General features: G+C 42.1%; 2 protein-coding genes across 2 annotated transcripts in view; one reads left to right on the top strand and one right to left on the bottom strand.

The window, feature by feature from the left end:
* Nucleotides 1–454: 454 nt before the first annotated feature.
* On the bottom strand, nt 455–20,636 carry MCM4 (minichromosome maintenance complex component 4). Its single transcript, XM_063130706.1, has 16 exons — nt 20,363–20,636; nt 18,666–18,830; nt 16,885–17,045; nt 16,639–16,740; nt 16,234–16,329; nt 16,053–16,148; nt 15,277–15,415; nt 14,622–14,842; nt 13,211–13,331; nt 12,344–12,603; nt 11,549–11,914; nt 10,852–10,979; nt 9,886–10,093; nt 9,072–9,300; nt 8,768–8,901; nt 455–2,193 (listed from the first exon to the last, which is right to left on the bottom strand). Exons 1-16 carry the CDS (start codon nt 20,433–20,435, stop codon nt 2,101–2,103), a joined length of 2,592 nt encoding a protein of 863 aa, XP_062986776.1. The 5' UTR covers nt 20,436–20,636; the 3' UTR covers nt 455–2,100.
* A 604-nt stretch (nt 20,637–21,240) lies between these two features.
* PRKDC (protein kinase, DNA-activated, catalytic subunit) overlaps nt 21,241–27,479 on the top strand; it is a 122,949-nt gene continuing 116,710 nt past the window's right edge. Inside the window, exons 1-4 of the mRNA XM_063130705.1 lie at nt 21,241–21,540; nt 25,940–26,016; nt 26,285–26,377; nt 27,265–27,339. Coding sequence (XP_062986775.1) covers nt 21,375–21,540; nt 25,940–26,016; nt 26,285–26,377; nt 27,265–27,339 — 411 coding nt within the window. The 5' untranslated portion in view covers nt 21,241–21,374. The remainder of the gene's footprint in view (nt 21,541–25,939; nt 26,017–26,284; nt 26,378–27,264; nt 27,340–27,479) is intronic.

The raw sequence follows: 27,479 nt of genomic DNA, 5'->3' as shown, positions 1-27,479 counted from the left end.
CAGGGACTGAGATCTTCTCGAGTCTTGTGAGGATTCTTCAAAAGCTGACCTAATGTTGGCTTCCACAGGAAGCAGGGCCTTCTCAGTGGTAGCACACATAGCGGAATTCTCTCTTTCAAGGTTTGTTACTAGTTCCTGGGTTTTTTCCTTCCAAAAATAAGGTTAAGACCTCTTTATTCTGCAAGGCCTTTAGGGAATATGTTCTTGTTTTTGTTTATCTTCTACTTCTCTCACTTTGTCTCTCTCTTTTAACAATTGAAACATACAAGGAAATTGAGAAGGCAAGGCTACACATTTCAGCTAGCTGAATCTGCACACTTGTGAAATAACAGGTATCCCTGAAACCCTGGAAAAAAACACAACCAGGAGTCTAACAAGTGATGGTCCCTCCAAAGTGCCGTATTTATTTATTACATTTTTATACCGCCCAATAGCTGAAGCTCTTTGGGCGGTTCACAGACACCATTTAGACATCAGTGGCGAGCCAGTCATTGGTGAGGGAGGCTGGAGGCAGCATTGGTGAGATCAGGAAGAGTGGCACAAGCCTTTTCGCTCCTCTTCCCAAGCAGCTCTGTAGCCAATATCAGCAACCCATGATAAAATTGCTCTTCTGGGTTGGGACATGACAACTTACCATAAGTGGTTTGTTGTGGTGTATGAACCCAGTCAATTGCTGGGTTCAGACAACACAATAACCCTTGTTTAGGGGCTGATTGTGGGTTGTCAATGAAATTTTGTTTATCATGTCTGAACACAGCCCATTAACAAACCATAGTTTATTAATCAACCCAACAACAAACCATAGTATCTTCAGTTAACAAACCATGGTTTGCTAGTGCAGCTGGGTTCAGATAACATTAACCCAAGTTTCAACAACCAACCATGGTTCAAAGACAACCAACGCTCAATTCTCGCATGTGAGTTATGTTGCGTGAGCCCAGTCTATGGCTGGATTTGCACGATAGGGGAAGGAAAATAAGCCAATGTACCTTATTTTCCTACCCTGTGTGTGCTGGTCATGTATTGCATCATTACTGTAATGACCATTGCCGGGTGTGATTTGTCGTGTTATCTGAACCTGGTGAGAGTGTGCAGCAGGTGAGCTTACAAACCACCCCGTATCCCATAGCTTGTTGTGGGTTGGTTTGTAACCCACCCTCATGAAGTTCAGACAAACTGTGCTCAGCCTGGCCATTATGGTTGTGATGTAGCATGCAACCAGTACATACAGGGTGGGAAAATAAGCTACGATGGCTTCCCCAGTTGTGCAAACCTGGCCAATATTTCTGAATGTAGGCTAACTGTAATTTGTCTTTATGTTTAAACTAAGCCCTTAGCTAGACCTAAGGTTTATCCCGGGGTCATCCCTGTTCATCTAAGTGATACACAGGGGATCCCGGGATAAACCTTAGGTCTAGCTAAGGCCTAAGTTAGGTTGATAGGTCAAGATAGGTCAAGATAGGTCATTCCCTTCTACATCATGCAGAAGGGAATCAATTTATGAAACCACACGCTGAGCAGAGGAAATATGAAACTGGACAAGCAGCTATAAAACAGTTTACCTGCTGTGTATCTGGAAGCTCAAACCTATAGTTTGGCATTATGTCTGAACTGAGTTCATTTTATAAAGACTCATGAATACAAAATTTAAACTGACGTTCAGTCAAGCCAATACATCTATGTTCATTTTTTGAAATGCGCAAAAAATCCAGATTGATTGTACTTTATTACAAACAAAATCTTTACTGGCTGTATTAATATGTGGAAGCAGTGCTATAGCCAAACATAGGAATGCAAATGTATGTATGTATTCTATCAAAACTGCTACTCATACTAACGTTTTAAATGTACAGAACCTGCTTTATATGAATGCTGAGAAAAAAGTGTGAATAAAATTATAAGCCACAGTTCCAAAAAATTGTCTTTAAAAGCTAAAAATTTGACACTAATTTTCAATAGTGATATTTATGTCCTCCTGGCTCAATCCCAGTCCAATAGCAAATGGTATCTTTAAAATTACATACATATCTTGTACAAAAGCTAGAGGTTGTAGCAAGAAACAATTTTTAGAATTCGATTATTGTAAAGCTAGAGGTTCATTTAGAGTAGTCTAACAGTCTTCCCAGTCACAGTCAAGAAGTCATCATCTGCCAATGCATGAAGTGCTTCTTCAAACATTTCTTTAGTAACAGCCTTAAAGAAAAAAATACACACACTGAAATGAACACATAAGTACTATGCACAACAAATCCGAACTGCATGCATTGCTCATCTTACCAATTCCATTTTGTAGGCCTTAAATTCATGATACTTCAACAAATTTTTTGAAGAAGTTCCACTATGAAGCTACCAACTTTGATTACCAACTTTCATACTGTTGAATAGTGGTTTTCAAACTGTTTGAACATCCTGATATTTTCTATGAGAAGACCAATACTTGTAACAAAATGTCCTGGAAAGACAGATTCCCTGGCACGTCTGATTTTCTCCTGCAATGTGCAGCTCTAAGAGAATTCTGAGAGTGAGAGCATTCTATGTCACATGCTTAGTCTGTGCAGGACAAAAGCATAACTCTCAATTGCCTGGCCAATGCCCCATATGAACAGAGGCCATAATCTTCTGGAATATGTTGGGGCTCCATGACAGATGTGCATGGGTTCTAAAAGCAAGATGAAGTGGAGTTTTGGAACGGAACATTGGTACTTACCGAGAAGGTTCCTTCTGGGTTGGTGTGCGGAAGGCATCCCACAATGGGTTAACTCCCCCTATCGCCCAGGAAAAGCAGGGACTCACATGACTGAGTTTTAAGCCCTCTATTGGTCTGAAGCTCCTCCTAGCCAGTTCCGTCCATGGCTAAAGCTCGGAAATTGAGAAAGGAAGCATCTCTTTGTATCATAGGTAAGGAAGAACCACAGAGGAACAGATAACTTATTAGTAAGTACTTAGAAATCAATCTGAGAGTACAAACTTTGAGGATCCTTAGGAAAAGGTCTGGCCGGCTAAATGCAGAGACAAGTGGCCTGATAGACTCGGTGGTGTTTCAGGGTGTGGTTGGGATGCCTTCCGCACACCAACCCAGAAGGAACCTTCTCGGTAAGTACCAATGTTCCGTTCTCCAGGTTGGTGTGAGGAAGGCATCCCACAATGGGATATGCAAAAGCTAAAAACCCCTTATCTGGGTGGGAAAATCTTAAGCCGAGTCTATTGTAGTCCTACAACCTGCTGGAGGACTCTCCTGCCAAAGGAGGCATCCGCTGAGGCATATGTGTCTATTTTGCAATCTTATGAAGGAATTAGGACTTGTCCAGGTGGCCGCCTTGCAGATTTCTGCCAGAGGGGCATTAGTACTTAAGGCGGCTGATGTGGCTGCTGCTCTAGTGGAGTGAGCTGTGACTCCTAATGGCTTGGGGAGGCATGAGGCCTCATAGGCCGAAAAAATACATGCTTTTAACCACCTAGCTAGGGTAGATCTGGTAACCTTCTTGCCCATAGCCACAGGGTGAAAGGAAACAAACAGTGAATCAGATTTTCGAAAGGACTCTGTCCTTTTTAAGTAAACTTTAATGGCTCTGCGGACATCCAGCTTGTGCCAGGCCTTCTCCTGTGGATGAGAAGGGTTAGGACAGAAAGATGGCAGAATAAGCTCCTGTGACCTATGGAATAGCGTGTTGACCTTAGGGATAAAGGTCGGGTCTGTTCGAAGGACGACAGAATCCTTATGGAAGGTGATGAGGCCTTTTCTGATTGAAATGGCAGATAACTCTGAGATTCTGCGAGCAGATGTTATGGCCACAAGGAAAAGAACTTTTTGTGACAAAATGCGTAGTGGGATAGAGGCAATTGGTTCAAAGGGAGGTTTAGTCAATGCAGAAAGTACAACATGTAGGCTCCAGGAAGGAAACCTACGGACAATGGGAGGACTCTTGAGTGCGGCTCCACGGAGGAATCTTTTGATGTGAGGGTGTGAACTTAGTGGCTGCCTACCAGGCCTGGAAAGGACTGATGACAGGGCTGACGTTTGCCTGCGCAGGGTACCCGGTTTTAAACCCATCTGAAGGCCTTGTTGGAGAAAGGCTAGGAGTTCCTTGACACCTGTTGCCCGTGGAATAAGTTTCTCCCTTTCACTCCACCTGCAGAAGGACTTCCAGGTTGTTTCGTAAATTCTGGTGGTGGAGTCCTTGCGGGATGCCAGCAGGGTGGATATGACCTCCTCAGAATAACCCAGAGTTAAGTAGATGGACCTCTCAGCAGCCAGGCGGCTAGTTTGAGCCAATTTGGGTCTGGGTGCAGTACTGGTCCCTGAGACAAGAGATCTGAGATCTGGGGCAGGAACCATGGACCTTGCACTGCTAGGGCTAGAATCTCGGAGAACCAGGGGCGTCGGGGCCAGAAGGGGGCTACTAGGACTACAGTGGCTTGTTCCTTTCTGATTTTTTGTAGAACTCTGGCTAAGAGGGGGATTGGAGGGAATGCGTAGAGCCTCTCTTTCGGCCAGTTGATATATAGTGCATCTATCCCTTCGGCTCCGTAAGACTGGAATCTGGAGAGAAATCTTGGCAGCTTGTGGTTTTGCCTGGATGCAAACAGGTCCAGCGTTAGTGGGCCGAAATGGTGTATGATTCTCTGGAAGACTGCTGGATGTAGGCTCCATTCCCCTGGGTCTATTTGTTGCCGACTCAGATAGTCTGCTGTATGGTTCAGGGTCCCTTTGATGTGTTGGGCTGATATGGAGGCTAAGTTCTGTTCGGCCCATAATAGCATGCTCTGGGCCTCCAGGTGTAAGGAGAGGGATTTGGAACCCCCTTGACGTGTTATGTGGGCTCGTGTTGTTGTGTTGTCCATTCTGACTAGGACATGAGAATGTTGCAGATGGCGTGAGAATGCTTTTAGACCCAGGTGTACTGCCCTGAGCTCCAGCCAGTTGATGCTGTGGCATTTTTCCTCTGCATTCCATTTTCCTTGGGCCAGGAGAGAGTTGCAGTGGGCTCCCCACCCTTCGAGGCTGGCATCTGTTGTCAGTAAGATCCTCTGAGGCTCCTGGAAGGGGCTGCCCACCTGCAGATTTTGGAGGTCTTGCCACCACATGAGGGAGTCTCTGACGTGCAGAGGGAGAAGTATTGGGAGGCGATCCCTCCTTGCTATTTGAGCTTGGAAGGGCAATAGGAACCACTGAAGGGGGCGAGAATGCAGCCTGGCCCATGGGAGAATGCCGAGGCATGAGATCATTAAACCCAGAAGATGCGCAGCATCCATTAAGTTGGTTATTCTTTGCCGATGAATTGCCCTTGAGCGGTCCTGAAGCTTGACTATTCTCTCTGGGGAGAGGAATATTAAACCCTTGGAGGTGTCGATGAGTGCTCCTAGATGAGGGAGGACCTGGGTGGGTGTGAGATGGCTCTTTTTTCTGTTTATGACAAAGCCGTGTCTTTCTGGCACTCGACAGTTGTCTGTAGATCCTGCGAGGCTTTCTGACTGGAAACAGAACGGATAAGAAGGTCGTCCAAATATGGATAAATATGCACGCCCTTTAGCCGGAGATGAGCTATTACTGTCACCATGATCTTGGTGAAGTTGCGGGGTGCCGAGGATAGGCCAAATGGAAGTGCTTTGTACTGGTAATGATAGTTCTGGTACGTGAAGCGTAGGAATTTTCTGTGAGGTAGTGAGATGGGAATATGCAGATATGCCTCTGTGAGGTCTATGGAAGTCAAATATTCTGCTTTGTGAAGGGCTTCTTTGATGGTTTGCAATGTCTCCATACGGAATTTTCGATATTTGACAAACCTGTTCAGATGCTTGAGGTCCAGAATTGGTCTCCAGCCTTTGCCCTTTTTGGCTACTAGAAATAAGATGGAATAAATACCTTCGTATTTTTCTATGGATGGTACTGGTTCTATCGCTCCTATTTGAAGTAGACGCTGTATGGCGGTAGATAGGATGTGATTCTTGGTGGCGGATTGTGATGTGGGGGATGGGGTGAACCGAGGGGGAGGTTGTTTCCAAAACTCTATGAGATAACCATGGGAGATGGTGTCCAGGACCCAGCGATCGTCTGTGGATTGTTCCCATGCTGGGAGGAAATGTTGAAGTCTCCCCCCGATGAAGGGTTCCCTGGCGTCAGAACTGCTGTCGTCCAGACCTTGAGGCCTGGAAAGTAGAAGGGGGTTTGGCAGAAGCGCTAGAGGAGTTGGCGCTTCTGGACTGAAAGCGGGATCTGGACCATGCTGGTTTAGGAAACCTGTAGCTTTTGGATCGAAAGGAAGATTGGTTAGTGGTCCGGAATGGGCGAAAGGATGTATAAGACCGGATGAGTTTTTTATCTTCTCGCCGGAAGGATGAAGGCATAACTTTTTTCTTATCCTTAGTCTCTATGAGGACATCTTTTAAGGCCTCTTCTCCAAAAAGGTGTGCACCTGTGAAAGGTACAGTCGCAAGATTTCCCCTTGAGGGAAGATCAACATTCCAGTGCTTAAGCCAAATGGAACGTCTGGCCACATTAGCAGCTGCTATGGAGCGGGCTGAAAACTGAAGCGCATCTTGTGTAGCATCAGCCAGGAAGGCAAAAGATTTAGAGAGTTTGAGCAGTCCTCTGTATAAAGTAGGCTGATCTAATTCCTTATTGTTTATTATGTCTTCCACCCATAAGATGGAAGCTCTAGCGAAAAAAGATGATACTGCTGAGGCCCTTAAAGCTAATGCTGAAGCTTCATGCGCCTTTTTTAAAGCTGTATCTGATCTTCTTTCCCCGTGGTCTTTTAGGGGAAAGTCACCGTCTTTTGGCAATACAGCACCTGAGAGCAAGGCCGCCACAGGGGCATCTACTAATGGAATTTTTAATTCTTCCATCACATTGTGAGGAAGAGTATAAAACCTCTGCGCTGTACTGACTCCCTTTTTCCCCTGGAGGGGAGATTTCCACTCCTCCTTCATTAATTTATTAAAGGAACTGGGAAAAGGTACCTCTCTGGTGGTTGGCTTGGGTTCTGGAAACATCGCTGCCCCTCTAGATAAAGATTGCTGTTTGTCGGGTTGTACTGGCTCACTAGCTAGAGAGACAATTGCTTTGGACAATAAAGGTAAAAAATCCTCTTTGTTAAAGAATCGATCAGCCGAGATATGGTCTGTAATTTCTATGTCTGACCATCCACCCTCCTCTCCTTCTGAAAAGAACTCCTGCAGTGACATTATGGAGGAATCACTGTCATGGTGGGGCTCAGCCAAGGGGGTCTTGGATTTGTTAGAGCGACCTTTGGCTATGGAGTGTGGGTCTGGAGAGTCGTCCCCAGAGCCTGCTGATGAGTGCAGACTATGGGAAGAATTGGGCTGTTTTGACCTGAAAGCCTTATTTTTGTTTTTTGTTTTATCATTGTTTTTATTTTTGTTTTCTAATTGTGGAGGAGGAGAGGAGGAAGACTCAGAAGTGTGCAAGCCTCTGGTGCGTTTTGCAGAACGGCTTGATCTCAAGGTTTGCTTGTCTAACAAATGGTCAGACAGATTATCCAGTACTGCCTTAGTGATCTGTGCTAAAACAGATTTATCTATTTGAGCCATGCTTAGGATAGGCGTTGGGGCTATCTCATTATTCTGTGGCTGAGCAATGGAGGAGGTGGAAGGAGGAGGGGCTTCCCTTTGCAAGTTGGAATCGAAACTGCAACTCAAAATGGCCGCCCGCTTTGTTTGGCGGGAAACATCCACGTGGGGGAGAAAGAATGGATTTGATCTCACCCTTGATGCTGTTGGAGCATCCAGCTGCTCCGTTGCTTCCTCCTCTTGTTCTGAGTGGAGAGGGTGGCGTGCTGAGCCCCCGACTCCCTCAGTCTCGGCCGCATCTTTTGAGGCCGGGATCGCACCGTTCCTGGTGTGTAAGAGACTCAGCGAGGGGCCTTGGCCTCCGGGCTGGTGATCTCTTTGATCCTCCGGCTGGGAGACTCAGTAGGCAGCCGAAGCCGGCAAACTGGTTATCTCCTTGACCTTTCTGGCAGGTCATCCTTTTGTCTGCTGATGGCTTCCTAACGACTCTCACATGAGTCGTTGTTTTCTTTTTCTTTTGAGGCTTCGAAATGGTTTTCTTTGCCGGAGGGGTCATAGAGAATGATAGGCAAGCGGCAGAGAAAAAGAAGCAGAAAAGGGTTTTTGTTTGTTTGTTTGTTTTTGGTAAGAGAAAGAAAGTCAAAGAGGTAAGAAGTTTAAAAAGTGTTAGAAATAGAGATAAGTATAGGCTTGAGATAGGAGGAGATGAGAAGTAGCTCTGTCCTGGGCGAAAAGCAGGGACGAACTGGCTAGGAGGAGCTTCAGACCAATAGAGGGCTTAAAACTCAGTCATGTGAGTCCCTGCTTTTCCTGGGCGATAGGGGGAGTTAACCCATTGTGGGATGCCTTCCTCACACCAACCTGGAGAATTACTGAATATCCGGTCTTCTGTTTTCAATATGTTAAGTAGGAAGGGTAATAAGGAAGCCATAAGCGGGGTGGGTACAGTACTTTGTGTATCACCTATAAATAATGAGAGGCTTGTGCATGGCTAGATATAATAAAGCCCCACCCCCATGACAGAGCCTTCACATTAACCCCAAACTTACATCATCATACTGCTTTTTCCATACTGTCTAATCACAACCATCCAAGTTATAAAGTAATGAACAACTCATGGTTTAGCTTCAAACCTCCCATAAGCTGAATTCAGTGTGGGGAGGAGGGTTTTCTTGAATATTTTGAAGCCTGTGAAAGTGAATAGCACAGACATAGCATGCATATACAACAGACTTACTGTTTCAGATTGTGCACGAAGATCATCAAAGAGCTGCTGATATCTTAGAGCTGGTGTTTTACCCTTTGACTGAATAAGTTTCTTCAAAGCTTGAGCCAGTTCTTCTTTGCGTTTACGGGCAGTGGCACTCATTCCTTGAAAAAAAAAATACAGAATCACAATGCCTTTCCAAATACAATAGTGATTTGAGTGACCTCTACGGAACTTCTAGTGCTACAAATTAGAACTCTTTGCCTAATTACTGGATCCACTGTATTTAAGGAGCACATTCATGGCAAAGATTAATTTGTTTTTAGATATTAACCTGTAGTGAGGATGGAGATGTCCACAATTCCAGTCCTTGGATCAGTAGCAGACTGTTTCAGAGCCTCACGATGAAGACGTTTTGCTTCTTCTACATCTATCGTTTCCACCTTGTCAGAAAAGCGTACTTTAGCATGCGCTTCTGCCAGACGAATCAAAGACTCCAACTGTCGAGGATATGCAGAAACCATTCCTCTACCACTTCCAATCTTCCTCATTTCCACATATGCCTAATGAGAAGGGGGGAAGGGATGTTATTTTTGTTACACACGCTTAGTAGTTCTTGAAAATATAAGCACTACTTAAGTGGACAGATGTCTTCAATGCAAACATGAACCACTTTTCAATGATGACAAACCTGAACAGTTTTCAATTGTCACAGATTTTGGATATGCTAATCAGGTATTATTTCTGAGTGGAAAACACTTTGAAATGCTTTTGTTACAATTTTGAGCATGCCAAACTATTTTTCCTAGACGAATCCTAATCCCCTAAAGCAGAGAGCTGCATAGGAGAGGGGGAAATTGGCAAAGCCCTTCACCTTTCCTGCCCTGTGCAATCATCCAATTCATGGAATTCTGCTCCGTGCAACTCTGGATCCAACCCACAGTAGGGCCCCATGTACCCAAATAGCTTTTGTGATTATGTTCTTGGAATATGAAGCCAATAAAATTTATTTTTCTGGAGTTACTTTGAAATCACCAAATTTAGTTCCAGTAGGCTTTTAAAGGGTCACATTGGGCTTCAATAACAGAGTGATAATGTAAATGAAAAATAATCCCAAAGGGGTTAAAAATTCTTTAGGCTTCTCTTACCTCAATGAGAGCTTGACTTGCTTCTTCACTCAGTCTTGGACTGACGTAACTACGAGCATAAGCAATGTAATCTCTTAATACTGCCATATCCATGTACTCTTCTTCCACCTGCTCTTCAGTTTGATAGTATAATGCAACCAAGTGGTGGGCCAAACGTCTATCATATGCTTCATCTCGAGGGTCCAGCATAAGGAAAATGAGATCAAACCTATAAGGAAGGATACCATCAGCAATGAACAGGTTTTCCACCAGTATGATTGTTTCCTGAAGTCTAACTGTAAGGTTAAATACATTATATCCAACCTCTATAATCATCGATATTTTATCTGGAAAGCAAACTTCTCCACATAGCGAGAGAATATAAACTAGTATGTTTGTTTTGTTTCATATGGAGTCTCTGCCCATAATCTGTAAATTTTGTGGGGTCTGGATCTTGGTGATTCACAGGACCAAAGGAAAAAACTCAAATTGTCAGCTAACTTGGCACAGCCTACACAAGCTGTAAGTTAAATTTTAACTTAAATTTAAATTTTACTGTTCTAACTCTGTATTTTAATCTTATATCAATTTTGCTGCGTGGTTTTATCCTGGTTGTGCTTTTATACTGTATTTTGTATTTGTGTTTTTAACCTGTTGGTTGTTTTTTTGTGGTTTTAATTTTTGTGAACCGCCCAGAGAGCTTCAGCTATTCGGCGGTATAAAAATGTAATAAATAAATAAATAAAATGAGTATAGAGACAAAGAGCTCCCAATTGCTATCAAGATCCATTCAGAACAAAAAATGCCTCTCAGTGCAGTATACAAAGAGCTTTGAATATTTAGAGGACAGTGAAAAAGCTTCTACTCTCTGGGTTCGAAAACCCCCGGCAAACATCAAATATTATGAGAAAATAGTGATTGCTGAAGGAGGGAGAAAATTATGCAGACAGAACAGGCAGCAATAAGGTATGTTTCATAGTATACTACCTAGATAACAATGTATGGGGAAGTTGAATGTTTTCAATAGTAGTTTTCTTCGGATTCCACTGGGATTCTATTGGATTAGCAGCAGCCAAGACAGAGGTACGAGCATTCAACTGGCAAATAATTCCAGCCTGTCAGGAAGGAAAGATCTGAAATTCATCTACAGCTCTAGTAGAGTCAAAAGTTGGATTATCATTTTACATGCAGGCCACAGCCAAAAATGCCAATATATTAAACTGTTGTACGAGATTCAATAATCCGTGTTTAAGTGAACCAACTGCCTCTCACTTTGCAACAAAATCTTGGAGCTCACCAGTTTCGTATTCCAGTAAGTCATCCTCCAAGTCTTCTTCCAGAATACTCCATCCCATTCCCCCACCCGTCCAACTTTCTTTTTCCTCCCCTCAACAGTCAGCATTCTGTGGCCACTGAGGATGCTCAGTTCTCATTAGGCTGTTTTTGGCTTTTTCTTCCCTTAGATTTACCAGGTATTTTTGTACTTCTGTAAACCTTGGGGCTCTGCCATGACTGCTCATACCTCCCCTTCTGATGCATGTGTGGTGCCATTTTGGCTATGAAAGTATTGGTACTCATGTCTGAACACCAGGATTAGAGAGTAATACAAATCCCATTATCACACTCCCTTTGATTGAAGGAAAGTATCTTAGTTATTGCAGATATATTTTCATTAGGTTTTTACCTTAGCAATAGACAGCGTTTGTTGTTCCATGACTTCGTGAAGCACTGATCTTGTACTTTCATTCATTTTATCAAACTCATCAATACAGCAAATCCCATTGTCACTGAGGACCAAGGCTCCAGTCTGTAGTACTAACTGTCTCGTTTCAGGATCCTTCATCACATACGCTGTAAGACCAACAGCACTAGAGCCTTTCCCAGATGTATACTGGCCTCTTGGAACTAGGTTATAGATGTACTGAAGCAACTGTGACTTGCTGGTACCAGGATCTCCACAGAGCAGAATGTTGATCTCAGCACGAAAATTACCTCTGCCAGTGTGGCTGAAATCTTTCCTTGATCCTCCAAATAGCTGAAGAAGAATGCCCTGGAAAATGGAGTGTTTAAATGACAAGCTTATTTTTCTAAATAGGAGATCCAATTATTTATGAATATACATAACATGCATGGTTTAATGTCTTCTGATTCAGAGATGAACTGGATTCCCCCAATGGTGTGTGGAAGCAAGTTTTCTGTGAGCCACAAGTTGGGCATCCCTGCTTTATGTACTCCCAATGTAACCCACTTCCATTCATTTTCATCTTAGAGAAATCACGTCCTTGAGCTCTTAAGCCCACACTGTACTCTAAATAATGCATATACCAGCTGTAAGCACTTTTTGAAGTCACAAAGTTATGTTTTCACATGTAAATTATTATGTTTTAGTTTATATGCCAAGAGTTTGATATATTTCATTAATGCGACAAATGTAGTAAACTGGCTCGAATAGTCAGGTATAATTTGATGTTTCGTTTACCTTTTTAATATCTTCATGCTCATAAATACTTGGAGCAAGTGCTGAAGAAAGCCTATCATAAATATCTGGTTTTCTAGAAAGCTCTTCAAGCATTTTCTCACGTTCCTCCGTAAACATTTTCTGTTCAGCTCCATCATCAATGCCATGCAAACGTTTTGAATCAGTTTTGCAGTAATGAATAACATCAATGTGGGTCTTATAGACAGATCTTACACTGCTCATTCTTGGAATGACACGAACAGGAACCGCTCTGTAGATGCCTGATTAAACATGAAGCATTATTACACTTAGCAAATGATTAAAAAGATATCGCACATCTCCTGCTCATATAAGACATTAACCAAACAGCTTTAGATTTGGAGTAGACTATGCAGTCACTTAATAGATAGTAATGCCCAAATCCTGTTTCATATAATTTAGTCCAAAACTAGAGATAATGTAGTGTTCATAGGTAATGAAATAGTAAACAAATACAATGACTTCCTTGGTTAACTTTTCCATGTGGGAATGTATGTACATTCCAGGTTCTATAACGTAACACGAAACTGTTTATTGGCACCAGAGTACATGGCTCAAGCAATCAACATGCACCAGTGTTTGTTTTGTTTTCATCAGTTGAAACATGTAAGCCCAATAATTCATAACAAATATACCAAGTATATCTTCATTTATAGCTGACAAAAATGTGTAAATGGCAACAAATTAAGCAGGAATTCCTTCTAATTACCCATAGCTCCATCTCCCTTTTTTAGCTTACTAATTCTAAACTATCTGAAAACAAAACAAAACACTGTTCCACACTTCATTACTCATCTTTTTTTAAAAAAAATAAAAAAAATTATGGTGGTAATCAAATATTTCTCTTACCTGTAATGTTAACTCTGTCACCTGGCTGAACCTTATCCACTAGATCATTGTGAGCAAAGAGAACAATTGTGTATGGTGTCTGGCCAGCTGGCATATCGTCTGGAGACTCCTGCAGTTTGATCTGACATGAAACCAGTACTTATTCCAAGTGCAATAATATATATTTTTTATCAGACTAATTGTTAGAAATATTGGATGCAAGCTTTTGAAACTACATACTGTTTTTCAGACATTGGCCCCATTCAGAAGGCACCTTAAACCATGGCTTTTACTATGGTGCATAAAGCTTTTTGCCTTAGTCACCATGGTTAAAGCCATGGTTTAAAGTGTCTTCTGAACACAGCCCGATTTTCTGGCTTAACCACCGTGGTTAAAGCTGTGGTTTAAGGTGTCTTCTGAATGGGGCCATAGTAATTGAGAGAAAAGAGTAAACAGTGTTGCTTCACTAGGCTGCATTGGTTTTTAGACTGGAAAAAAGTACCAGTGCAGAATGCATCAGTTAAGGTCTGCAACTGTGCTATCTTGGTATGAGTAAGTAGCAACTGTTCCAAGGCACTCAGCTGAACGGTTGCCACAGAAATCTGTCCACTTTTATTGCTGCTAGTCAAATAACTATTGATAAGAGCCAGAGAGTATGTCTTTCCCTGCTTAGGGAAATGTAGCAGGGCTTCTCTGGCAGAACTTTCTCTTTCTGTATAACTCATCTTTGGGTAGCTGGGGAGAGATGCTGAAATGATTACCCTAAATTATTCCCAAAGCTATGGTAACTGGGTTACAAATATGCCCACCTCCAACACCTCAGGGTCAATCTAATGGATTTTTTGAGTACACATCAAGGGCATCCACATGGTGTATATTTTAAAATGCTTACTCTTTGAATCATAGAATATTTTCTGCAAGTTCCTTCCTTCCCCTGCTCCCTCCTATAATATTTAGTGCAGACTGCACTTGTATAAGTATCTGCCAAATCTATCGGTCTTTAAAGAGCTACAAGATTGTTTATTGGCTCTGCCTCTGCTCCTCTGGATTTTAACATTTAGGTTTATCACTTTGCATGTGGAGAAACAAACAGACCCTTTGTTCCAGATGTGGGAAAAAGAATATTACTACTTCTGACTTAGTTAGTCTTGACAAATGAATCCAGGAATTCATACCCCCCAAAATAAAGACAATTTTATAAAAGTGTAATCTCTAATCCACACTATAAAATTAACTGGTGAGGTATACAAGCACCACAAGACATGGCTCTTTAGTATGTGGCAGGTGTGTGTGTGTGTTTGCAAAACACTAGTTGAATAGTACTAAAAGGTATGGGAAGCATATCAACAGTTTTGCAAAATGTATGAGCAGCAACAGACTGTTAAAAATTAAGCATAACAAAACATTTAAATTGAAGCAAAGAGTAACATACCATCTGTTTATCTGAGAATAGAGAGCGATTGTGGATCAAAGCCATACTATGCGTGGTGTTACAGTTTTTGCAGGCTGATGGTTCAGCAATCCTGCCACGATCAATTTCTACTCTTGCTGTGAAAGCACAGACCTGGCATTTGAAGAAAGCTTCTTGCATTTCTGGAATTAACTGGGAGGTTCGGATTACCATGCCATTTATAGTGATAAGCTGGTCAATGTCTATGATACGAAAAAAGAAAAAGATTCATCAAATAATGTCTCAATATAATTAATTATTATATAGATCATTAAGAGCCATTAAGTCCATAAGAAAAAAAATAAGAACTGTGCGATAGCAAGAATTGTGCAATATCCACTGTGAAATTACATCTTTATGTAAAGTACAAGTTCTTATGCATCAATTACTTGCTATTAAATTAGGAAGTGATAGTCCCCCATATAGAGGCTGTAGATGTGATAACTAGGTTTTGATCTTTCTTTGAAGCTGACATACTTGTCAGCAAAAAGTTACATTATATTGATAAAGTGGAACTCAAATTCAGTTTGCTGCAAAAAAAAGTATGGCTACGTATCTGGCAATTATTTTCCTAAGACTGAGCAGTTTAACAAATAGAATTTTCTCTAAAAATATAAAAACACCCAAAGCATCTTACCTTCTGGGTTTAGGCTCCTCATACTTCTGGTCTTTAATGCATTGTATGGTCTAACTTGAATTTGATGTTCCAGTACTGAGTCAGGGTAACGATCAAAGAAAATTTCATTAGCAGCCATATCAAATGTTGGAATAACTTCCTGTACAAATAAGATACAAACCATAAGTATGCATTAATCCTCGCTTCTATACTTGCACAGTACATATGAAAACTTGGGATCAGCACTGGCTTTGCTAATTATAACATTTTTTAAAAAAATAATGAAAGGTTTTATCCAGACGTTGAGTTTTGTCTTTTGTATGGTGCCTAGTTGTTTTGTTTTTATGTACGTACTTTGATCCAAAAACCCAAGAAATTAATTCTAATTGCCCCAAAGTCTTCAAACTTGTTTTTCAAATAGCTCACAATGCCTCATGCCAAATCTCTTTTAAAACTAAGGCTGCAATCCTGTACATATGTATCTGGGAGTAAGCTTCATTGAACCCAGGGGGTTTATGTCTGTGGATGAGACATCTTTTGAATAACATGTATAGGACTGCACTATAAGCAGAATTATGACTTACTAGGGTTAGCAAATGAGCAATTCCATATGACAGCAGCACTTAATTTTCTCTATGCCACTATCATGGCATGAATGCACATACCCCTTTAGCATGCCATTAATGCATCTCTGAAATGACTAAAGCAATAGATCCAGATTAGGTTCACTTACTTTTAAATTCTGGTTAATACTATAGTTCTTGCATTGAAGAGCCTACTGAAAATGTTTGTCTCACCTGGGGATAACACATCAGCTGCTTGTAAAGATTTTCATCAAATGATTTGAGATGGCCACAGTTTACATTCAAAAATGGTTCTCCAACCAAGTTTATCTGCAAGACATTTAGTCATACATTAATAATTAGCAATTAAATTTTAAAACACAAGCCAGGATTAAACAATATTGCTATAACATACCTCCTCTAGTCTTTGCATATACAGAGGCTCATTAAGGTCCAATCCAACATTTTCTTCTTCTTTAGCCGTTGGATCAATGAAACGCTGAAGAAATCTCTGAATATTTGAAAACAAGAACACAGTTTTGGTATCTGGGTTCATCCAACAGAATCAGAAGGGTGGTGGAATGCTGTAATATTCACGCCCAAGTAATTCCTTCATGAGATACAGATTTCATGTAATCTGACCAGCACTAATTAGAAGCATTAGACTAATTCAACTTGGCAAGAAAAGCTTCCCATGGACATGGATGGTGTTGTTGTTTCACACGAAAATGTTATCTTTTAAAAGGAAACTAAATAAATACTGCCAATACGTAAGGACATAAAAACATTTTCACAAGTGTCACAACCATTATCCACTCACCTGGAACTTTTCTTTGCATGAGGCCACATTGACATCTGTCCCCCAAATCACAAGCTTTTGTCCAAGAGCCTGTTCACTTGCCACTGCATCCTCTGCTGAAGGCTAAATACAAGAGTAAAACATCAATATTAAATTTACGTCTCAGTTATCAGAGAGTAAGTTCTATTGAATTCAATGGGTGAGATGTCTTTTGAAAAAATATGCATAGGACTGGGCTGTATCACCCATAAAATGTACAATACTTACCACATCAGAATGCAGATCCACCTGCCTGGTTTTACGAACAGATCCAAGATCAGCCCTCTGTCGAATCGGAGTCCCTCGCACGCCACTCCTTGGGGTTCCTTCTACTCTAGAGCTGGGCGTGCCATAGGTCAGTGGTGAACTAACATCCAAGTCCAATGGAACTGTTACAAATAAAAATCAATTATTTATTTATTTATTGCATTTATATACCGCCCCATAGCTGAAGCTCTCTGGGCGGTTTACAAAAGTTAAAAACAGTGAACATTAAAAACATACAAAAAATTAAAAGCATAAAAACAGCAATATCATTTAAAATAACTATTCTGGGGTCAGTCTAAAAAACTCAGCATATGTCGTTAACTGCCTGGGAGAAGAGAAAAATCTCTTTAAAACATTTTAAAATACAAATATTATTTATTGATTTTACAAAGGCTTGCCAATTTGTTTCCCTCAAGAGAAGACAGGCAACAATCAGCATGGAATTTTACAGAACTATGCAACGGTGCTTTAAAAAATATATCAATAAACTGCATAAACAGGCGCATATGCACCAAAACTGGATTAGTTCCATTCAAGTCAATGAGAACGAGCTTTGTTAAGTTTGTAAAAACTGCTTAGGCAGCTTGTACATTTCTCATTTAAGGTACTAACAGAGACCACCTGAGGTACTAACAGTGTTTGGAGTGGGTTGATACTGAACTGCAATAGTATCACATCTGTGATGCATCGGAGCTATCAAATGACTAGTTATCATGCATAGATGCCCAACCTACAGTAGCTTCACAGTACTTAAACACAGCCATCTGAGCCTACCTCAAGTCTGAGAATATACAAAGATTGGACATTCTAGTTGATCAAGTATATTTACTTGTGATCGCTTAACATCGTGTGTACAGTTTGCATAGATTAATACAATAACATTCTAATAAGATAAACAACACATTCAATGTTTAACACTTTGAACCAGTTTGCAAGTTGTCAATACACAGTTAACAAACTGTGGGGTGGTTAGAAATGCAGCGTGAGCAAATGTGCATGCTGGTTCTTGTGTGCCTGCCTGCTTCTGCTGTGATAAACAAGCCAGTCCATAAGTTGTTTATATTATGTCTGAACCCAGAACTCTGGGTTACTGGGGGATGAATGGGCTGTCCGTCGGTTGTTTAACACAATGGAAGTGGGCAGGTGAGCACACAGGAAGCAGCACAAACATTTGCTCCCGCTGCATTTCCCACAACCTATGGTTTGTTAACTGTGGGTTGTTCCTGATGTGCAAACCAGTTTCAATTATTGCAGTGAGAGTTAAGCCTCTGATTAAAGAATTCCAAATGAAATTAATGGGAATTTAAACCCCGTAACTTTAAGTAAATCACCATTGTTGTGTTTTATTCTGTATTTGCATTCATTCTTTTTATAAATTAACACCTTTGGACAATTAGCCCTCATCTGTTTGGATTTCCCCCTCCCTTTCCCTCTTGCATCATTTGGTTTTCACAATGGTCATAATCCAGAGAATTGCTCATACCACAGAAGACTGTGTATCCAGTGAGCTTCTTGGAGCAGGAAAGTAGAAACCTGGACTCAGCCCAAATACTCTCTTCACCCTTGGCATCCCCGCTTTTCCCCAGTACCCAAAATGAAGAGCAATATCTAAAAATGTTTTTAAGTATTTATAAGGTTAGCAAGGGAATGGCATCACAAAATCCTATTTTAAACATCTTAACATTTTGTATTTTAAAAATGAGAACTTTGATGCTACTACGAACTTCCTCAGTCAAAAGTACCTGAATTTTGGAACTGCAGTGGACTGGAAAATAGAGCATCTTGAACATTTGGGCTTTGTGTGTCAATTGGTGGAGAAGTTGGCATTGGTTGCAAGTCTCCAGTGGATGTGGAGTCATCTGGGCGACGGCGCTGTGATGGAGGGGATTGTACATCTTCAGAAAGAGCTGCAACAAGGTAAGAGTTAAGAAACAAATTTACCTACACTATTGTATGCTTGTCTCACCTTTCATACCAATAAGTGGCAGACCTTTATTTTTTCAAAACAGGTGGTATAATAAAAATAAAAAGACAGTTCATTTTATGTAATAGTGTTTTTCACTTTTTGATTAAAAACTAGTAAGCCAATAATTACTGATCTTACAGAATTACTAAATACCAGAAAAGAAAAACAGCATCCAAGAACAGTTATAACACATGTTCTCTACTTCATCCAGGTGAAACCTATTTGTACAAAATAAGTAAGCTATCTTAAGCTATTAACTCTCTTGGATACGTGCCAAATAAGATGTTGCACTTTATCCAACTTGGGGATCATTTAGGACATGAAATTTAATCCAAATAAAGAACTGGATCAGTCTACTGACAGAAAGATAACTGAAGGCTCTTCAGTGTCACTGCAACTCCTAACTTCTTAGTAGGTGGAAATATGGCTATGAAAACTGATCACCACTCCAGCCCTCATTCAAGATTAAATAATGACTCCACAGGTGAAAGCCATGGAGTATATTACCGCTCAAACCATACATCTAGTCAGTTTCTCTGGATATTTATTTATTTATTACATTTTTATACCGCCCAACAGCTGAAGCTCTCTGGGAGGTTCACAAAAATTAAAACCATAACAACCAACAGGTTAAAAGCACAAATACAAAATACAGTATAAAAAGCACGACCAGGATAAAACCACGCAGCAAAATTGATATAAGATTAAAATACAGAGTTAGAACAGTAAAATTTAAATTTAAGTTAAAATTAAGTGTTAAAATACTGAGCGAATAAAAAGGTCTTCAGCTGGCGACGAAAGGAGTACAGTGTAGGCGCCATCCTGTTTTCCTGAGCATAAATATGCAGCTAGAGCAAGATTAGAGTGCATTAACAGAACAAAGTGTCCAGAACACAGAAAATAATACTCTGCTCTGGGCTGGCCAGGCTACATTTGAAGTACTGAGTCCAGTGCTAGGTGCCACATTTCAAGAAGGGCACTGAGGAACTGGAGTGCATCCAGAAAAGAGAAATCAGCATGGTGGCGGCCTGGAAAATGGTTGCAAAAGGTAGGTATGCTTAGTTTGGAGAAGTGAAGGCTAAGGGGAGCAGTCTTTAAGTATCTGAAGATGTGTCATGCAGAAGATGTAGCACAATCTTCTCTCTGACTCCAAAGGACAGGCCTAGAACCAAAATGTGTGAATTGCAGAGAAGCAGATTTCAAGAAATCATTAAACTTCCTAACTGTTAGGTTTGACAGTGTAACAAGCTGCCTCAGGAGGTGGTGTGCTCTCTTTTGCTGCCCTGAGGGCTGGCCACCTGTAAGGGGGTGTAGTTGCATCCTGTATTACAGACCTTGCACTGAGCAAGGGATTGGACTAGACGACCTCTAGCGACCCTCTCAGCTCTCTGATTCTGACTGTAAACCAAGAAACGAACATCACGAAAGGGAGTCTGTAACGACAGAAACACCGGGGGAACAACGACAACTTACGCGTAGGGGGATTAGTGCCGCCTCTGTGGCGTTTACTGCCGCGGCGACTCGGGGTAGACGCCGGCGAAGACATGGCTCGAGGAGTCCTAAGGCGGAGGAGGGGCAGAAGGAACCAGACAGCAACGGCCAAGGCGCAGCTGCGCGGGAAGAGCCAGAAGGGAACGAACGCGGCGGAGGGCCGTCACCCGAGCCCGCGGGCCCTTTAAACAGTCCGGACGGATCCTCTGTTCACAAAACCAACGGATGCTCTCTGATCGCTTCCCCAGGGGACGCGCAGGCGAAGTACCAGAAGGATTCCGCGCTAAAACGATCATGTGACCTCCCGCTTTCGCGGGCTTTCCCACCAATCGGGAAGTAGGGGAGACCCACTCCGCACCGAGAAAGGGGGTGGCTCGTGGTAGTCCGTTCACGTTCGTGGCCGACGACTTTGAGCGGTGTGTGCAGACAAATAGGAAGGTGTTTGTCAGCTTGATCCATGGATGCCGTCCAAAAGAAGACGAAAGGCACACGGTGCGGCTTGCTTTCAAAAACTTTTCTTCAACGTTGCACCTCCCCTTCCTAAAATGGTACCTCTCACATTTGACGGAATTTCGCGGCCCCTTGGATACGGACTGGCTTATAATGTTACCATGAACGGGGAGGGGGGTCGCCGATGCCTGCTGCTTCTATAAGGAAGAGCTTGTAGAAGCAGCTGCTCCGGAGCGTTGTTTGGAGGAAGCGAGACGGAGCTATGCCAAAGAGCCCCTTCAGCGCGTTCCGCTTGCGGCCTGGACACACACACCCCGCCCTTCAGGCTGCAATGGTTTCATCCGACCTCGGCACCCTCCTCCCTTTGCTCCCGTGAAGCCAATCGCGTAACTTCTCCACCCTCGCGACAGAATTGGTTTCTTCCTCAAACATTTCCCTTTTCCCTCCCGCGCTATACGGCGGTGGCTTTGGTTCGGTCCTCCAGCCCGGTTTCACCCGCGAGCGCGCGCTGAGGGCGGCTCCCGAGGCGGAGGAGCCGGGCGACATGGCGACCTCGCTCACGGCTCCGGCTGGAGGACTGGGGGACTGCCTGCTCCAGCTGCACGGCGCCCTGCGGAGCCCCGACCCTGGCGGCGCAGCCCTTCACGGCCGCAACCTGATCCGCTCCTTAGCGGAGCTGTGTGTGACGAGCAGCGGGGACGGCGTCCTGGGTGCGTAACGCCTTGGCTGGGAGACAGCAGCTGCCTGAGGGCTCGGGAATGTCGTCATTTAAGGCACTTCGGTGTGGATGTATTCTCGTGCTTGGGTTGGACCGTGAATAAGACTCAAAGTGGCGGGTCTGACGTGGAAGAGGTTTTCTTTCCTCAAACGGGTTTTGACGCGTGGAACTCCTTGCCACCTGAAGTAGAAATGGACAGCGGTGATAAACAGCCCGCTACAATTGCGCGTACAATGAGGTCCAGTACGGCTTCATAGGTGTCCAATCGGACGCGTATTTACTCCCAAATAAGTTCCATTGAGTTCAATAGGATTGACTCTCGGGTAAACTGTGCATAAGTTTGCAGGCTATTAGCCCTAAACGATGCATGCTTACTCGGAAGTAAGGCCCGCTGTGTTCAGTGAGGCTTCCTAATGTGTTCAGGATTGCAGTTTAAGTGATCCTAAACAATAAGGAGTCAGGGTTGAGGGCTGGGCTGGGGGTTTGGCACCAGTGCAACAGAACTTTGAGTAAACACATGGGATCGTGCTGTGAGATTGCAGTGTTGTACACACTTTCTTGAAACCAAGTCCTGTTATAATATTATTTCAATGTTATCCTGCCCTTCAAATAAAATGAATTTATTTATCTAAAAGGAATCTGTAAGCTGCTTTTTAGAACTATAGCCCACAGTGGGACTTGTTTCTTGAGAAGACATATTGGTCATGCTGTTTGATCAGGAGTGGGAAACCGTATTTGGATGATGGGCTGGATAATGTCAGGAGGTGAGGCCATAACCCCTTGATATATCTGGTTCCTAGCTGAAGCAGTGGTGCTTTGATTAGGAACCTGGGCCAGGTCTACACCAAGCAGGATATAACACTTTGAAAATAGTATAGGGAATGTGTCCTGGGCCTGAACAATTCTCAAAAACATTATAAAACAGTAGTGTAGATCCTGCCCAGGTTTTGCTCCTTTCTGGCTCTTCTGTCTAGCCAGCACCTCCAGCTGAGGGATTCCTCTAACTGTGCCTCAGTTAATGGGATTCCCTGGTGTTATCTCTGATCAGTGGTCGGAGATAACAGTGGCGATTCACCTTAATGGATCACTTGGCCTCCCAACTATGACATGCTGGGGCATCACTGAGCAGAGATAACAGAGGGGATTCGGTTTCTCACTAGCCTCCAGGGGATGGTGTTTGTAGGAGGGGGTTGGGACTAGGGCAGAGCCTCCCATCTGCTGGGTGTGGAACCTCTGCAGACTGGGGGCTCCACATCTCTGTGTTAGGTGCTTAGCTGTGGCAGAGGTGAAGTTTGAACACGGGGACCTCACCACTCATATTCGCATAGCCATTATGCTGTACCAGCTCCTGAATCAAACGAAGATCACCTAGCTACTACTTCACTGCATATACATGAAATTGGGAAGTCACCAACAAGTGGACATATTGCAAAAGAGAGGTGCCTGATCTTGTGTCTGAACCTTTACACTCTTATGCTGAACATTGGTACATAGATTTTAGGCAAGCAGGAAAAATATGTTTGAGATGGCATTAGATATGCTCTCAAATTACCCTTTAATTCATAGATAGGAATTGCAGTCCTGCTTCTCCAACACACTGAAAAATCAGCATACTGTTTTCCTTGCACTGTGTGGCTATACTCACTAATCACTCCACAACACTGCCCTAGTATGCATGTAATGTGCACAAATCTCAGGCTTGTGCGCTCCCTGGTCTCCTCTCCTCCCCTGGCACAGCTGCAATAGTGGGAAATACCCACTATTAAACTAAAGAGAGTATCTCATATCTGAACTGGGGGAACTCTCCTTAGTTTAAACTGGTTATTGAACAAACTGGAATCATGAAACGTGACTTGATCATGTTTTGATTGAATAAACCATAAATTAAACTAACCAGAGTTCTCTCGAATTGGATGTAAAGGACATAGATGTACTAAGGAGATCAGCCACTCATAGAGCCTGTTAGTGCTTTTCATGGAGGAGAGGAGTTAACCCATTCTTGTCAGGCCCACCTTTGGTTGAGCAGAAAGACACTTCAGGGAAAGTCCAACTTTCTGACCCCTCACAATCAACAGCAGTCTTCCTTTGCCATGAGCACTTCCTTCTGGATTTGAGGATGATTCAGTTTCAAGGACTGCTTTCTGAAGTTCCCTCTGGTCAGACCTTTGCTTGACCCTTCTGGTGCTGGGCTCTGCTGCCTGCTTGAAGCTTTGCCTTAACCTCCGAGCACATCTTTCTGCTCCTCTCAGCAACCAGCTTTAGTTTTCAAGATTTCTCCTTGTTCTGATTTCTTCAGCTGTCAACTCTCTTCCAACTGTCAGCCTCCAACTGACTTTTTTTAAAAATAGCCTGACCAGAACTTTTGACCAATCATGTTCTTTGTGTACCTTCTAACTAACAAACCAGTTTGTGGACCTCTGACCAGTCCATTACGAATTGTACTTTGCTAGCTATGCAGTACATCTATAACTGAAAGTAGATTTCCCCCCTAGTCATTTTCAAATGTCAGTAACTATAACCAAAGTGGCCACTACTCTTTTATCCCCAGTATACAGTGGCAAAGACAGGTGTTCAGCCTATTTAATTACATTATACCCATACAGTTGTCACTTACAGAACACAAATGCTGCAAAACATAAACATATAGAAATATAGTGACTGGATTCGCATAGCATGCCATGTTTAAGCCAGAATGAACTGCAGAGCCTGCAGGTGCCGTCCTAAATATTAAACTACCCTCACGTTACTTGGCTGTGTTCTCATGACACGACAACCCACAGTTGGGGGTTGAATATTCAGGATGCACTGTGCCATGACAAGCTTCAGCGTGTCATACAAGCAACTTCAGTGTTCCTTCATAGTTTTAAACAGTCTTTAAATATCCTTTGTTAAGTAAACTGCCGTGGGTGCTTATTAAGCAGGTTTAGACAAATTTTAAGTAAACGTGGTTTAGACAAATTTTAAGTAAAACTGTGGAAGGTTTATAAACCATAAAATTGCCCACAAGCTGTTGTAAATGGCAACCTATGACCATTATAATGAAGCTATGAAGTTTTACTGAAGAAAATAGTAAATACTACTATTTTCTGCAAAAATAATAAATATTGTCATTTCCTTGGCAGCAGGTATTCTTGCAGTGTTCACTCACTATAAGATGAAGACATGTATTGAAATAATAGTTTCATCAACTTGCAGTGACAAATGTGCTGGCTTTTATAAAGGTGTTCGCATGGTCCCATCTCCAGAAACATACAGTACAAACAAATAATATCCTAGGATACCTCTGAAGTTGAGGACAGTGACATTTCTTTGCAGTGGCTACATTACCAATGGCAATGTATGAATAGGACTTGGGAAAGATATTTCCTTTAAAGCTATTTAATACTTCAAGCATTGTTTTTCTGAAAGGGAGGAGAAATGACTGTCTAATGGTTTTTAGTGAAAAACATTAAGGAGCTAGGATGATCACTGTAAACGCAATAGACTTTTGTGAACAAATGTCATATTCCTCTAGGCAGTATACTCAGATGTTTTTCTCAGTCTGTGACGTGGTAAGCTAATTTGTATTTTAAATAATTGGCAATTTGGTTGCTAATCTATTCTGACAGCTTGCATACTACTTTTATTTGTATAATAGCCTTGTTCACACCACATGGTGCTTGCAAGTAATGGGGGTGGGTGGACGGGGAGAAGATCTTGATCACTGGTCTTGATTTCCACACAATTAACAATAAGTCTGAATGGAGCCTATGTATGTAGAACACAGATAGGAACCTTCTTGGGCCTAAGGGCTGAATTGGCTAGGTGAAGATGTTGAAGAGCCAGCAGCGGACAGGATCGCAGCCCAAAGTGGTGGGATCACTGCTGACATGCACCCCCCACCCCAGATACTCATTAACATTTTCTCTATCTCTCTCTGCCGACTTCACTCATCCGTTTGCACTTCAAAAATCATCACTTCAACGTGCTTAATTGGTTTGAAACCACAGCTCCCTGGTCAGTTGGCTCATCTCTTGTCTTTCCTGACAGGGAGAGAGGGCTGACTGAAGCCCTGGGGAATTGCTGCTTTAAGTTGCAGGGACAGTGGCTCCCTGTTGAACTGGGAGGAGTGAAGCTTCAGGGAGTGGTTGGAGCCTAAGGAGAGGCTTTTATGGGTGGATGAGGAGGCCTCGTGGTTTGAATTTAGCCCATGGGCCAAAGGTTCCCCATCCCTAGCACAGACCCTATTTAAGCCTCCAACCCACTGGGTGTAGGGCAGGACTAGGAGGCCCAATTCTACATGCATTCCCTGTAAACTGTGTAGTCCTGTGTAGTCTAAAACCATATGTTTGGAAATAAATTATTTCCTTTTTGTGTGCACAGTTTTGAACACGTGCTTGGTCTTTTCACAGCCTTACAAACTTCACTGGTGTTTTCTAAGGAAGATGGGATACTTGCGTTTATCCATAAATCACTAAACATTGAAGAAGTAAGTTGATAGTTTTAGATTGAAGTTTGCTTGTTAATAGTCTTGTTGTTTTGATTTTTAAGTTGGAAAAGAGTTGGACTTTTTTCTTTCAGACTACCTGTATGGCAGAAATGACTAATATAATTATCGGTAGATAAGTAAAACATTATTCGGTCAAGTAACTTTTGTGTATTCACTTTGCAAGGCTTGTTTGAAGCCTTATTTATTGTACATTTCTTGTTGACTGGTTGTGTAGTATGCTTGGTGAAAATGCTTGTCTTGTTTACAGTTTCGAGAATGCAGAGAAGAAGCATTAAAATTTCTTCTGGCTTTTCTGGAGAAAATTGGCCAAAAAATTCACCCTTATGTACAAGATGTAAAGGTGGGTCAAGAAAAAATACTCTATATTTTACACAAAACTAAAAAAAATAGCCGGATAAAATAGCATTATAATATAATAGTAGTAATTTTAAAGATCTAGTAATCCTTGTCCAATTAAATCCTTGTTATCTGTTCATCTGCAACACCATAATGTCCAAAATGCAGCTTTTCATATCAGTTCTTGGGTTTCATGATTGTCTTCAAAAGAGGAGTTTCATATCTTCCAGGCATTTTGTATTTTTGATGGTGTTGTGAAAGAATTGGAAGGATGAGGTACTTGTACTTCTTGTTCACTACATAACTTCAGCATTCAAACTGCTTGAAGTTAATGGGACAGATTTGGTCTGAACTATCAACACTGACTGGCAGCAGCTCTCCATTGATTGGGACCAGAAATCTTTTCAGTCCTGCTGCTGAAGGCCATTGTTAGTGCATTCAGATTGTATTTTAGGGTTTGGATCCAAATTTATGATGGAACAACTACACCCTTCCCTTCCCAGATCAGGTCCTCCACACCTCGAAAATGCTACACAGAGTCAAGAGACCCCTGCTGAACGGGATGAGCTGTGGTGTGTGGGGAGGGGGATCACCAAAAAACAGTCACAGGGACTTTCCTCTCACAGAAGGTCTCCCTCTTATGGAAGGCAGATCCGGGGTGTTTAGGGAAGTTTTTCACTAGTTTGGCTTTTGATAAGAGTAGTTGAGGGTAGAACATTCTGATGTGGAGGATCGTTATGCAGGAAAACAAATGGCATTGTTCTACTTAGGCAATATATCTAGTTTTTGAAGATGCTGTGAAACGGTGAAGAAAATGCCAAGATACTGCAAGATATTGCACTTCAAATGCAGTGCATCACCAGTGTAATTTTTTGTCTTTTAAAAATTTAGAAGATGTGTTTTAGTGTTTATACAAAAGATAAATCGGCAAAATGCAGAATCCCTGCGCTCGAGCTACTGATTAAGGTAAAGTTTATATTACAGTTTTTTATGATTCCCTGTTGTTTCTGAGAGGATGCTTTTTATATGTAGTAATATGTAAAGCTCAGTGCAATGGAAATATTTTAATGGAAAATTTAACTTAATTTTAAAGGTGTCTTAAAGTA

Source organism: Elgaria multicarinata, chromosome 7 (assembly GCF_023053635.1).
Source record: "Elgaria multicarinata webbii isolate HBS135686 ecotype San Diego chromosome 7, rElgMul1.1.pri, whole genome shotgun sequence".
Classification (NCBI taxonomy): Eukaryota; Metazoa; Chordata; class Lepidosauria; order Squamata; family Anguidae; genus Elgaria; species Elgaria multicarinata.
Note: the sequence above shows the minus strand (reverse complement) of the source record. Positions and strands in the feature narration are given on the sequence as shown.